This window comes from Cupressus sempervirens, chromosome 10, assembly GCF_028749045.1.
Source record: "Cupressus sempervirens isolate cs-2001-9-10 chromosome 10, ASM2874904v1, whole genome shotgun sequence".
NCBI classification, from domain to species: Eukaryota; Viridiplantae; Streptophyta; class Pinopsida; order Cupressales; family Cupressaceae; genus Cupressus; species Cupressus sempervirens.
In genome coordinates, this window is record NC_143127.1 from 397,866,872 (window position 1) to 397,882,204 (window position 15,333).

General features: G+C 32.3%; 1 protein-coding gene across 1 annotated transcript in view; it reads left to right on the top strand.

Annotated features, from left to right (window-relative positions):
• LOC149534353 (protein TAPETUM DETERMINANT 1-like) overlaps nucleotides 1-4,431 on the top strand; it is a 31,323-nt gene extending 26,892 nt beyond the window's left edge. Inside the window, exons 2-4 of the mRNA XM_089806014.1 lie at nucleotides 3,659-3,834; nucleotides 3,921-4,022; nucleotides 4,097-4,431. Of these exons, the coding sequence (XP_089662140.1) occupies nucleotides 3,659-3,834; nucleotides 3,921-4,022; nucleotides 4,097-4,431 (613 nt within the window). The remainder of the gene's footprint in view (nucleotides 1-3,658; nucleotides 3,835-3,920; nucleotides 4,023-4,096) is intronic.
• The last annotated feature ends 10,902 nt before the right edge of the window (nucleotides 4,432-15,333 follow it).

Here is a 15,333-nt window from a genome sequence, read left to right on the forward strand (position 1 = left end):
GGAGTTCTCATGGCTGGCATTTGTGTGTCTTACACACTTTGTTCTATTTGTTGCTCTTCAGCTATGGCCATTTCACCTGTTTTCTTTTGTGTCTCCAGCACAGTGGTGTCTTATTTTTCTTTTTCTATCTCCTCTTCCTTTTCTTTCTCTTCATTTCCATCATTTCTTCCATCAAAGGGATTCTCTTCTCTTGCTTTGATAGTTTTCAATCCATATATCAATTTCCACATTTTGAGTGGATTTCTTTACAACATCTTCAATGTTGTTCTGGAGTATACTGAATGCCCTATATGTAGATGCACAAATGCTACCATATTTCTTATTGGCCTTGATAATTTTCCCTTTTTTTTGATCAAGCATCACTTGGACTAGGGTTGATTCCCTTATTTTCTTTTCCAAGTTTAAGAATTAATTCCACTTATTTTCTACAATGGTGTATAACTCCTTGGACATTGTGTTTTCTAATTAAAATGGAGTATTCTTGAGTTTAGACTTCATGGCATATCCTGATTCTTCTACCTTATTTTTCTCTTCTCTACTAAGTTTTTCAAAATCAATATTCTTCAAGCCTGTCATGTTTGCATTATCCTTAACATTATCACATATATTCTCAAGATTAGATTTAGGTGCATGAATTACATCCCTAAACTAGCTTTTATCTTTTGACTCTATCTTTTCATCATTTGTTATGGGTTGGGCAATGTATTTTCTTCTTTGTTTCTTTTGAATTGGGTTCTTCTATTTAGTTTCTTTTGTTTTCTCGCTTGCCTGCTCTTTGGCCTTTTGAGTAGTGGCCCTTGTACTAGCCCTTCTTGTTGGAGCAGTTGTCTTTGTTGTGCTTAGCTTGGTAGCCCTTTTTACTTTTGGTTTGGCTGCAAGTTGTGCCTTAGCCTTCCTCTTTTTAGGTTTTGGTTTTACTGGTCCTTCCTTGGCTTCTTCTTCCTTGGAACCTTCTTCTTCTTTGTCCTCACCCATGCCTTGGACCAAAGCTAAAGGTTCTTGACCTTGTTCCTCTTCTTCCTCTTCATCTTCTTCATCATCTTCTTCTTCATCATCACCTCCACCTTCTCCAAACTTGGCCTTTAGTTTCTTTACCATTTTTTCCTTCTTTTTTAAAGTAGAGGTTGTCTTCAATTCCATCTCAACCTTTGACTTCACAAGATCATAATTTCCAAATATCTTGGCACTTTTGTCAACTTTTTTAGCAAAGAGTGTAGTGATGGCACCTGAGGCTTCATCAACATTAATTTCGTAGCCTAGGGGCCTTAGCCATCTAATCCTAGATACAAAATCTTGGATGTAAGTATAATCAATATCTACAAGGAAGCATATGTCATTGTAGTATTGCTCAACAAAGAAAAGGCACACAATTACATAAGGAAGCTCTTTTTGTAGCAAGTGAGCATATGCAATTTAATGAGAGTTGGGGATAAAAGGGAATCAAAAGTATTGATAATATCCTTTGAAGCTTTTTCTTTGAAAAAGCAATACCTTGTAGGACTAGCCATAACCTCAGCCAAACTAGGATGATAACCATATAGAACACCCCATAATAAAAAAAAGACTAGAGGACCTTATAGAAGCAACTCCTTCATTACACATAGAAGTAAGCATAGGTACATCCGCCAAGGTTTGGATAAGTTTAAGAGTCAATGAGTATAAAGGGAGAATTTGAAACATATCATAGTATTATGTATGATCCCTTTCAAAAAACATATTACTATATTTCTATGCATTACATGTAATAATATTATATACCATAACATGTAATATCATATTAATAATGGTAATAATGATTACACATTCTATCGTAGATTACCAACTCATCAAAAAACTTTTTAAAATGCCATTTTCATGCCTAAAGTATGATAATCATCTTCAAACACTATTTATATTAGAATATTCAAACACCATTATTTTCTGGTACACTAGCAACAAGATTGAGTTTTAATATTTTAATTCAAAATTTCAATTTTAAACAAAATTGCTCAAAATTAAAATAGTCTAATTTATATTAGTATAAATAAATAATTCTAAAGTTGCATTTTTATTTTGTATAATATAAAGAAAAAATAGTAAACAATAAGAACATTTGTTTATTATTTTGTAACATAAATATATGATTGTCTTTTATATGATTTCTATAAATTTATTTATATTAAACCAAAAAACCTAGGAAACTATTTCTTTTATTGATTATAATTAAAACATAATATATAATAATAAAGTGCTTGTTAAGATAGCTTATCAATTAGTTTCAACCTTGTAGAAAATATTAACACACTGGTTACATAGAAGTATAATTTCCAATATATCGAAATACAAAAAGAAAACTACCGATGGCCTAGAAATTATTGCCTCTATGTCAATTCTTTCTTTTACATCATTATCTATTATCTCCTAGGAGTTTAGCAAATGAGTTTTAATCAACTTCAATGGTAGCAGAAATATTAAGGAACATAAATTTCCAAAGAGATTTCCTAAGAGAACTACCTTTAAAAATGTTTTCATCTTTATCATAAATGTTAAGTGCAGGGAGTGACCAGTTAATACTTTTAGAATATTAAACCATGGTGCACAATTAGGCCCAAAAATTCTACAAGCTTCTCTACAAAAGGAACAAATGTTAATGTTACCATCTAGTTTTTTAACAACTAATTTATGTAGGAAAAGGAGTCATACAAGACATGACTTCTTGGCTTCTATAGGTCTGCGCCACATGCCAACAAGGTTCTTACTCAGTTCAGTAGGTTCACGGTTCAACCCACTAAACTATTAAACTAACCATTAGGAAAAATTGTGTCATTTTTAAGATTGAATAAGATTGACTCTAAACTTGGTAAATTTTAATATAATTTTATTAATTTATTATTAATTTGTATAAATTTATAAATTATACTTTTACATTAAAAATGTAATTTTTGATTTAGATAAAAAATATTTTTAATAGAAAAATTATAATTTATAATTAGATATACATGTCAGCGTACCATTATAAATAATTAAATTTGTATTTAAATTATTAATATTTTATTTAAACTAAAAAAATATTATTCATACAATATATGACAAGAAAGAAAAATATTTAATTAAAATCATTGTATGTTATAACAAATTATTGATATAATAGTTTTACATAACAAAATATGGTTTCTGAAAATCTGTTCCTATAAAACCCAAATTTATAAGTCAATGAAATTCAAGTAAAATAAATTTTTAAATTTTAAAAATTAAAAATTTCATAAAAAACATTACAAAAATTAAAAGTTAAAATTAAAATGAAACATATTCATTGACATAGGAAAATTTAATAATTAGTTAAGTACAACTGATTGCGATCGTATAACCTATAGAAAATATAATAAAAAACAAAATAATGTTTTTGATTAAATATAAATTTAATAATGTTTTTAATTAAGTCAGTGGGAAGACCCCATTCAGTGGGAAGACCCCATTCAGTGGGAAGAGGGCCCTGATTCCAATGATTCCAATAAAAACAAAGAGAAGATTTAGAAACAACAATATAATCGCTGCTTTGAATCATCATAGCCCAAAACAAGCAAAATTATGACAGCTATTTACTATTTAATAATTAGTTGAAAATAATTATATAATGTCTTGTGGTTTTAAATATTATTTAAAAATAACTGTTAAACAGCCTTGCGGTCGGCTGCACAAGCATACCGGCGTGTGATGTGGCTAGATTGCTATATAAACCACTGGAAGGCAAACTGCTATGTAATTCCAAAGTGTTCACAGGAACGATGACGATGCTGAACTTGATCAATGTGTCCGCCTTCTTTGTTCTCCTCATATTCTTCAAGGGTGTCTCGGGTACCAATTTTACACCATCAATATGCAGTTCTAAGCTTTTTACTTCAACTTTTTTAGACCACATAACTCATTTGTGATATATGCAGGCTTTTCAGAAATGCAAGATTCACGCTCCGTGGTGGCGTCCAATGTGACAAATGACACTGTGACTTTAAGCTACACAAACCGTAGGCTGTTGGATCGTGTGGGTAAGTCAAATCCTTGAAATACCTTATGTATTTTTTCATAGCTAGGAATTTGATGGGTATAATTAAATTTGCAGGTCGATTCGCGGAGAAACTGGTTCCGGCTTGCGAGAAAAACATAGTAGTTAATCAAAGCCCCAACTCTCCGATGCCAAACCAAATTACACCATCATACACAGTGACAGTAGCGAATGTGTGCAGCACAGGCTGCTCCATTGCACAAATACATCTCGACTGTGGATCCTTCGCCTCTGCCATATGGATTGACCCAAGGTTTTTCAAGCGTTTGAGTATCAATGACTGCCTTGTTAACGATGGGAAGCCCATAACGGCCGGAGGCTCTGTGTCCTTCGTTTATGCACAAACTTATAAATTTCCCATGACAGTCTCTTCTGCTAAATGCGTGCCATGACTAGAAAGCACTTTGTGTCATATTGTATGCCTGAGGCCCTAACTACTGATGAATAATGGCTTCGGAGTATTAAATAAATGTGTAGAGAGCATATCTATTTACTGTTTCTGCAATGTATATTTATAATTGCTGGTTCCGTTGGTTTGTCTTTGGAATCGTTATATACTATGGAATTTATTGTGTTTATTTATCAGTTTTGCTTGTGTTTACAACTGCTATATGCTGTTGAATTCATTATGTTGATGTTCAATATCATTTAAACTGGAGATAATTGCATTGCTCTTGTAATGCATATATCGGACTCAGGGTTTCATGGATGTTTTAGTGGAATAATATATTAGAGAAACTGAGACATTGTTTATTTGTCCTTCCCAGATAAAATTGATGCCTGTTAACAAATTTAATATTGATTGTACTCGAAAATTTAGAATAAATGCTCAGTTGCATTCCTATTTGCATGAATTTAGAAAATTAGGGTTTCTGTATATTTCTGGATTAGGTGTTCGTTATATTTTGGTTTTGGTGGATGAAGGACAATGTGCACTTATCTGTTATATAAGGATGTTGCTATCCTCTCTACAAACTGTACAGTTGACATTTTTGTCATAATGAAATTTGATTTAATCTCTATATTATTTAAGTAAAAATATCTAGGTAATATTATGTTTTTGACAATGCATTAAAAGCATATGTTGGGATATCTTGAAGAGAAACTGTCAATCAATAATAGGGAGGCAAAGATAGTATTGACTTTAGGAATTAAAATACCGTGTTTCTGTTTGATGTTATTTGTTGAATTAAGTGTTAAATTCTTGACTGATAAATGCTAAATTAATAATGTCAGGGTGTGATGTGGCATGGAGTCATCACTCCATCAATATACATACAATGTAGAGTATTGTATTTTTTTGTTGGAAGGTGTTTGTAGAAACCATGAGGATGCTTTCAACATGCAACAAATGATCATTGTCTCCAGCCTCCGTCTTCTGCATATTTTTCACCAATAGCCTAATCCTTGAGATATTGTTAATGGAGAACATGTCTTGCAAAGTTAATAGAGTTGAGCAAGCCTGGAAAAAATTTATATTAGAATAGTGTGAAAACTGAATACAATAGGTTCATCAAGATCTATTCAGCATAAGTTACCAAGTGTTATACTTTTAAAGCTACAATTGAAAGAGGAAAAATATAAACTACTGATTTTATTGATTCAGATTTTCTGAATATATATTCTGATACATACAAAATTGATACTGAAATGATGCTGAATTATATCACATTGATATGTGAACAAGTTTAAGTAACTTTGTTTTCCCTTACAACAACTACTTATGGGAATAACTTCCGAGCAACTATATATCTAACTTATTTATTTATTTAAACTATACTTTAAAACTAGCCTTATTAATATAATAAATCTAATATTCCGCCTTATTAGAAACTAACCTAATTAATGTAATAAGTTTAACATTTCTCCTGGACACTTTGAATAAGCTCATTCACCAATAATTAAAAGTAGATCTCTCTCTACAACTTTATATTGCAAATCCTCATCTTGAAGTTGCTCTCATATCCCAACTTCAGACATATTTCCTCTAAAATTTCACATCTCCATGGAGTGTGCTTGATGCTTCCTCTAGCGCTGCACATAAGAAAAATCTCTATCATAGAAACACCACATACTCTCCAAATTGATGATCTCATAGATTAGAAAATAGATACATGGTAGCACTGCTCATGATATTATTGTGAAAGAGAACAATAACTAAATTTAATAATGCTTCTCCCTTCACTTTTACATAGTAATTTGATGTTAACAGATAGTGTTCTTTGGTAATGATTCAATTCCTTTACCCATTTTCTTGAATGTGCTGATAGGGAATTTGTCTTCTTTGACTCCTCAAACTGTTAGAAACATATATTCTTTCTACCAACCAAAATCATTCCTCTTGCATCTATAATGAATGCAATGCGTATGAGTATTGCTTCAAAACTTCACTATTGCATACAAACATTGTCGTCACTACTGGGCACGACACATTTTCATCTCATGGTTAACTTTGCATTTCCTGTGTACCTAGCTTTGATAGCAAATGAAAGAGTAAAAATATGTAATACTAATTTTATTGATTTTCTAAATACATTTGGATAAATACATAATTGATACTAAATTATATCACATTGATATGTGAACAACTTTATATAACCTTGTTTTCCCTTACAAAAAGATTGGTGAGTTTTGAGTTGGTTTCTATATTTGACAGAAAGGTAGGGTAGGTTGAAGTAGAGTCCTATTTGGAGAGTGAATAACTTCTGAGCAACTATATATCTAACTTATTTATTTATTTAAACTAAACTTAAAAACTAGCCTAGTTAATGTAATAAACCTAACAACCATATCATCACCAAACATGACTTACAATTATTCAATCCATTTTGTATCACTTCAATAAGTATCAAAACTATATAAGATTTATATTTTTATCCAAAATATTTACATAGTGCTGATTATCAAAATTATACATGCTATTAATTTATGTTCAGGCCCCATCCATTATTAGAATCCAAAGCTTGCAAGAAAGTTGCATCAAACAATTCATCATTCCATCTTGCTAGAACAATAATTAGTTAGGTGAACCTTTACACTAGAAGAAACATTAGGAATAGACTACTGGGTGTTAGTGGAAATGCATAGATCCTCCATCATTCTTTCATTTTGTTTAATATCATTTAGGTCCATCATATCATTGAATTCATCAAGGTACTTTGAAAGACTTGACCTTTTTTTTATGAGTAAGTAGCATTCCATCCCTGACCAGCGTCATAAATTGAACCATAGAGATTTCTAGAGAAAGTGAAACCTGAGACATAATGGAAAAATGTGTGAGTTTACAATTAAAATCAGTAAGTCCTCTATCCTTTTTCAGAAAAACCTCTTCATTTCTCACTTTCTAAAGGAATCATAAAATCTCACATGTAAGAACAAACCAAAAAGAGTTAAACTTATCATCAAAATCTTCAACATATCTAGCTAAAATTTCACTCCAGGAAAGACCTGGTTTTGAATTCCATACAATAGGATTGTCAAAAAAAATTGACCATATCATAATAGAAAAATTACACTAAAAGAAAACATGTTCAAAAGACTCGATTGTGTCACAGAATTTGCAAAGGCTAGGCGTAAAACCTAAAAACTCCAAGTTAAATCATAAGGCAAGTTTTTTGAGCAATAAAAGCCATTTAAGAAAAACTTTTTTGGGTTCCACTTTTGATTGCCATAAATATTAAAAAAGGAAAGACCATTTACAAAAGGAGAACACAATCCCCACCCTTGGACCACTCTTTGAAAATATTTTAGGATTAGACACAAGCATATTATATAGTTTTGCTACTGTTACTTCATTAAGCATTGTTCTATCCTTCCACAACAATTGTTTGAAAAATCCATTTGAGTCAATAGCCTTGGAAAAGTTACATGAACCAAGTACCTTGCAAATTAACTTATAATTTTTCTTTTGAGTCTGTGTGATACCATATCTAGGTCTAAGTTCATTCCAAGTACCCATATGATTATCAATAATTAAGTCACTAATTAAAGTCACTCCCAACATATTCCAATGTTTTGTTGAGAAACTTTTTGTAAGTGCCACAAGTTTTCTATTTAGGTAGAACTCCCAACAAATTGATCTATGTGTGACAACATAACATGGAGAAGGGACAACAACAACTCTAATTGGTAAGAGTATCCCTGAATGGGTCCAAGCCTTATAGAGGGTAGTAAAAACATTAGAACCGAAGACCTTGATCTTGAAGTCACCTAATATAAAATCAAAGAATGGAATGTTCATCCAATTTTTATCTTTGGAGATGATAGAACATTGAATGTTATTTTTGGTTAAGACTTTCCAAGGTTCATTACCATATATGGCCTTAATAATCCACTTAGAGGCAAGAGCAATAGCATAATTTTTTAAGTCCTCCAAACCCAGTCCACCATACTGCTTGGGTTTACAACACCACTTCCAAGTCACACAATTTTTATTTTTCTTTTTTCTTTTGTTTCCCATCACATTAGAACGCATAAAGTCTTTCAAATTTTTTTCAATTTTATCCATTTGTTAATTAGTCATTAACCAAGTAGAAGAAAAGTAAATATGATGAGATGACAATACTTTTTGTGCAACTCATACCCTTCATACCAAAGAGAGATAATGAGTTTTCCATTTAACATGTTTCTTTTGAATTTTATCAAAGATCCACTCCCACATAACTTTAGTAGAAGGATTAGCTATGAAAGGGATACCAAGGTATCTGAGAATCTCATTAGGGCCTTTCCATCGCCAAAACATAAACTAAACCCAATTACGATGAGGTTTAGACCAACCTACAAATAAAGATTTATGAGGATCAATTTTGGCACCTTAGGCTAAATCGAATAATCCAAGTCTATCCAAGGTATTACAAAAATTAATCTCTCTAATTCTAAGAACAAAGAAGTGTCATCCAAAAAAATGGTAATTTAGGAGAGTGTCATTCTTAGGTAGGAGGAGACCTGTAACATGAGGACCAAGGGAGGGATCTCTAAGCAAATAAAATAGAGCATCAACAACAATCAAAAATAAGGAAGGGGCAATATGACCATCTTGTCAAATTGATCTCTTAAGAGGAATAGGGCTGGTAAGAGTTCCATTCATATCCATGACAGTGGAAGAGTCCTTGAACAACACCTTTATCTATCTGCAAAAATACTCATGAAATCTAAAAGCTTGCAACATCCCAATAACAAAAGGCCATTGAATTCTATCATAGGAACTTTCAAAATCAAATAATACCATAGCAACATTCTACTTGCTCTTCTTAGCCCAATGCATTGCTTCCCAACTAGTTATTAAATTTTCTATATATACCAACCCCGAATGAAATCTGTCTGTGTAACTAAGATAAACCTATTCAGCAAATTCTCAATGCTTTTAGCTATTAATTTAGCAATGATCTTATAAGAGATGTTCAATTATCTTGTTGGTCTCTAATTTTTTGTTTTACCTTTGTCACCATTCTTTGGTGTCAATTTGATCATGCCTTTATTGATGCTTCTTTCCATGGATCTTCTTCTAAATGAGCTTTCATGGAGTGCCAAAAAATCAATGGAAATCCAATTTATGTTAGTTTTGTATAACTCAATAGGAAGACCATCACATCCTGATGATTTGTCATTAGCTAAAGAGTTAATATCCCATTTAATTTCTTCTAAACTGTTAAGATTTTTTAGTCTTTACTATCTTTTGTCACTTTTCTGGGAATCAATTGAAGACATTTATCGAGTGCCTCATAGTTAGCATTAGACATCTCAAATGAAAGAACCTAAGAATAATACTCAAAGAAAGTTGACTAAATTAGCTCTAGATCCGAAGATTTTCCACCATTACAGTGAATGTGTTCAAGGAGCTCCCTTTTATTCTTTGACTTGATTATATTGAAGAAATATTGGACCCCCTATCACCTTTCAAATTCCAATTCAATTTGGATCTAGCTGCCTAATCTTATATCTTATAGTTTTGGATCTTTTTTAAAGAATGGTTAGACTTAATCAAATAAGCTTCTAACTCTAGATCTTGAATTCTAATATGGAGATCTTTCTCTATTAGGTTAAGATTAGTCTGTGCCCTAGTTTCTTCAGCATTTAAATCCATACCTTTTTTACCAATAATCTAGAAAATCTTTTGCAAAACATCAAATAATCTTCTCCACATTTCTCTTGGTTGAACATAACTACTAACCAACTTATAAATACTAGTGACCTTCCTGAGAGCACCAATAGTATCCTGGTCTTTAAGAAGAGAAATATTAAGTTTAAAGGGCTTTTCAACCTTCACCCTAGAAACCAGAGTCTCATCTTGCAACCCAATCTTTGCAAAGATAGGGGAATGGTCAAAGAGAGAACCCAGAGTAACTATGATAGGTGAGTGCTTAGGATTAGAGTAAAAAGAAAGAAGAGTGGAGTTTCCATAAATTCTATCCAATCTACAATAAACCCTTTGAGATCCCTTTTTATTATTGCACCAAGTATACCATATATCCTAAAATTCTGATTTCCTATCTTCTAAAGGATGTAGTACATTAAATTTCCTCTTAAATTTTTTCCAGAAGAATAATTCATTGCCTTTCCAAATGAAAGAGTTACATCCTATTTTATCCTCCCTATGTTCTACCATATTAAAATCACCAATAAATATTCATGTAGTATTAGGAAAATTATTTGAAACCCATTCCCATAGTGCTACTCTATCTCTTTAGTCATTAGGTGCATAGAAGTTACACAATCCAAAGCTTTGACCATCTTTACTGAATACAATCCATAATGCCCAATGACAAGGATAAACTCCTCTATTAAGTTTTATATAATCCACCCAATTAGGTGCCACAAGAATAGTAACTGCCCCCTCCCTCTTTCATGATTGGAGTAGACTACAGTGACATGATCCCAAAGCATTTTGAAAATAGTGTGATCCTAAAATCCAATTACTTTAATTTTTTAAAAATAGATAAAATCTTTTTGTTTAAGTTTACTGCACCATCTTCCGACAATGTATTTTCTATCATTCATCTCCAAACCTCTAACATTCTAGCTATGGATATTGATCATGTTCATGATTTTTAGGGTTGTTCTTACCTTTGTTATATAATCTATTAAAGCGACCACTAATATCTCCTTGTCTATTTTTATAACCATTAGAATTGGTTAATATCTGGTTATCATTGTCCTTTCTTTTCTTATTTATTTTATGTGTGACTTCAGAAAATGGGGGCTTATTTTTATTTTTATCTAGGGAAATTTCTTTGCCTAAAGACTTTGAACCATTCAACTACATATTCTAATCAGTCAAAGAGTGATTGGCATTCTTAACCAGTTGTGCTCTCTTAGGTAGAGAATTAAGAGCAAGTTGTTGAGCATTATGCTTGATTGGCGTTTTAACCAACGACACTAGAATAACACTTTCTTATGGACAAATAATTGATTTTAACTAGGAAAAACCACTTGGGATGATCTTAGAGCTAGAGATGAGATAATTAGTAGAAGTTAGCTCAGTATCATAAAGAGGGTTGACAATAGTTCAAATTCCTTTTCTAAGGAAGCATTAGAAAGTTTATATTTACCATTTTTCATAGGATTATCTATAACCAAAATTCTATCAAACTTACCTTGGAATGGTGCGAATGGTTTCTCTATTTCAAAACTAGAAACTTTATTAGCATTATCTTTAGAAATCTCAAAGTTAGTAGTTTGGGGTCTAAATAAGTTTGGGCAATCCTTTATTGCATGTCCATTCCTTTTACAATAAAAATACGTAGCTAGATTACCAAGTTGTCAGACTTTTCATGAAAAAGATTAAGAATCACGAGTAAGGGAGCAATTATTAGGGAATACAATTCTAGGTTTGAGAGAAACTAGAACCCTAACATGTAAATATGAGAGGGTAGTCTTAGATTGTTATATTTGCAAAATCGAGCCAATAGGCTTCAATAGCTAGTGGATAAAGGGCCAAAATTCAACATTCAAGTTTTTAATTTATACCCAATTTGATGAAGCCCTGGCAGACACTGTTAGTGTAGGTTTTTATTTTTCTTATTTTGCTAGGTTTTTCCTACACTTTTAATAATCTCGCTTAGGTTAATAAAGCATGTCTTATTAGGTGAATGGTTGTGAGGTGTCACCTTCCTACATGTGAGCATCAATTAGCTATCTTGGCAAGATACTTTGCTATCTTTAGTCCGATAGATGGTTGCTCCTCATTGGTTGGTGTTGCCACCTCCTCCCTCTTCCTAGCCTATATAAGCATGCTACCTGGCTTGTATTTGTATCTCTTGTTTTTGCACCCTCTTAATGCTATTTTGCTTCCAGAATTTGCATTACTCTCTTGGAGACTAACTCTATGATGCTATTTTGATTTTGTATCATTTGCATTCATAGTTTAGATATTTACTCTTTGCACTAGTTTTCTGGGTTATTAATCTTTTCAGATTCTAACAGACACTTCTTCTACATTCCTAGTTGGCTACCATGAGAAGGCTCTGAATAAGCAACTTTTTTGAGACTGGATAGCTTATAATCAGGTTACCTTTCTTATACTTTGTAGAATCCTTCATTCTTAACACCCTTCTTTTTTATTTTCTTTCTATACCCTGACCATGCTTAGACTGTGTGGCCAAGACATTGGCATCATTTCTTAGATTCAATCTTTAGTGAATATCCCTTGTGCTCCTGTTTTAAGAACTTTTGGAAACTCTCACACTAAAACTTGATCTTCAAAATTCCTTCGACAAGACCCTTCTATTGAGCTGGTAGGTTTTGGACTATCCCTTGTCGCCATCAACCATGGGTTGAAAAAACTTAAGATAGTCAATTCTTAAATTTGCAAAGTGTTGAAAACTTGTCGATTTGCAATACTGAATTCAAGACTAAAAGTCCCCTATTACTACAAGTAACATTCGTTCCTTAGTTGGTATTGAGAAACAAAATCATTCAAACACTTTGACAAAGAAATACCTCTTCCCAAAAGTCAAAACAAAAAAGTGGTTTAATGAGATACATCAAGATAAATCTTGAGTGCACCTAACCCCTAGACTAACACAACTTTGAAAAAAGAAACAAATGAAACCTAAACAAAAAAGACTTAACTCAAAGAAAGCTAACACCTAACTAGAAAAACTAAAAAATGCTAAGAAAAAAAAACAATTTAAACAAAAAATTATCTACATAAAACCTTGAATAATAAGAATGTGGGGTGGTTTCGGTAGATTTCTCATTATGTGAAATAGTAATGAACCACCACATATAGTCCTAAGAAAAACTAATTTGTCTATAACCATGATTAATCTAGAAACAAGTTCTCTTACCTTTAGCATCATATTTGAATTGAAAACTATCGAACTAAGAGGGATAATGGAAATATATCACGTAATCTAGTGAGTCTCCCATGATAGGGATACACTCAGACATTGTAATCTCTCATTCTAGTGGTCTTATCTCATGTCACACAACTTCACATGCACATGGAAATTCTTTAGGTTCCTTCCGACTAGAAAACTCAATCATCAACCTTCCTTTCAAATTACAAAATTCATTACTATCATCGATCAAGATGTTTTTTGCCTCATATCCCATAGAAGCCTATTCAAAATCATACTTTCCCTCCATTGCAATCTCCGAGGCTAACAAGAAATCAGGACAAATTTTTTCAAAATGGAACCCAAATAAATAGATTCTACATGACTCAGTTATTGCATGAATTGATATATGTGTAGAATACCCACAAATAGACATGTCCTTAGTCAAGCTTGAGACTAAATTGAGCACCCTATCCATATCTTCTAATAAAAAATCCTATTTTGAGGGAGGCATCTTATCATTATCCAATGGGGAATCAACATCATAGTAGGAAGAATTGGTATCTTCTTCTTGATGACTTTTTGATCAAAAATCTCACCAACCTCAAGATCTTCTACAATTCCATCACTTTTTGCAACTTCATGGAGTTTTTGAAATTCAAAATTTTCTATGTCCTCAATATATCTTGGCATATCCACACTTATTGAATCATCAACACTTAAAATTTCTTCATTGAATGGGAACAAAAACTCCTCTTGATCATCTTCATCATTTTTTCCTCCTATAGATTTATCACATGATTCAAACACCATTGCACTAAACTATAAAGGTTTTTCCTCCATGATTTGGGGAGGCTGATCTGAAACATCATTGTACCCATAACCATTTTCACTTAGACTCATACCTATAATACCATTATTCTCATTGTTGATGTTCCTATAAAGGCCAACATTTCTGCTCTAATTTTGAGAACAATTGTTTTCGGCAGCAAGTTGTCTTGGATGATTGCCTTGGTTTCTTGAGGAATTCAACTTTATTTTGATGAGTTCATTGGATAAGAGAGACATCATTTCCTTCATGGCCTTAAAATCTCTAGCCATATTGTTTCCTACTTCAGTAGATGCAGTTTCCTTCTACTCAAAGAAAGTAGTCTTTTGACACTCATACCCTAAATATCTAATTGTTGGCATTGGAGCAGCTATAACTTACTTTGTGAATGTAACAACCTCTTTGAGGACCTTATCAATGGTATCAATGTCTCAGGGTGGGAGCCTTCCTATAAAAATAGAAGTTAATGAATCCATTAGGCCAAAATAGATATGGACGGTAGCCTCTTGTGGTACAATGTATGGAAACTCCATTCTTTGATACATCCTATAGAAGTGATGATTAAAATGTGAAATAGTCTCATGCAAATCCATCTTAATTGAGATGAATTGATGATATAGGATAGTTGGATTGATATAGATCTTGAATTGTTCCAAAAACTTGCTATCAAAAGAGTTCCAATCCCTTATTGATACTGGTGGTAGATTGAGGTACCAATTGAATGCCATTTCCCCCAAAGTGTATGGGAAAAGGTGACATACCACATCCATATGCTGAATCTAGTTTCAATTACAAGTATCCTTGAAAATTTTAATATGATCTTCTATTGTTCGTAATTCTCCATAGATCAACCATGGGAAAAACTTTTCATTTTTTTTTGGCAAGTTATGTAATGGTCCAGTTAGATTCAAAGGTGAACTTTAGGCATTGAAGAAAGACATGGTGCATAATGATGGGAATGTGTGAAGTAGAATATAAAGAAAATGATGATGATGATGGAATGTGTAATGTGAATGGGTGGAGTTCTCAGTATCCCTTTATCGCTATGATTCTTGTGAAAGTGACTGAGTTCTAGGAACTTGTGTTTATTCTAGAGAAGCGCACCTTTGAAGAAGCACACTTTTTGAAAATAGCACAACTGTGCAATTGGCCCACCTGCGCACAAGCTAAAAATTCACAGAAATAAT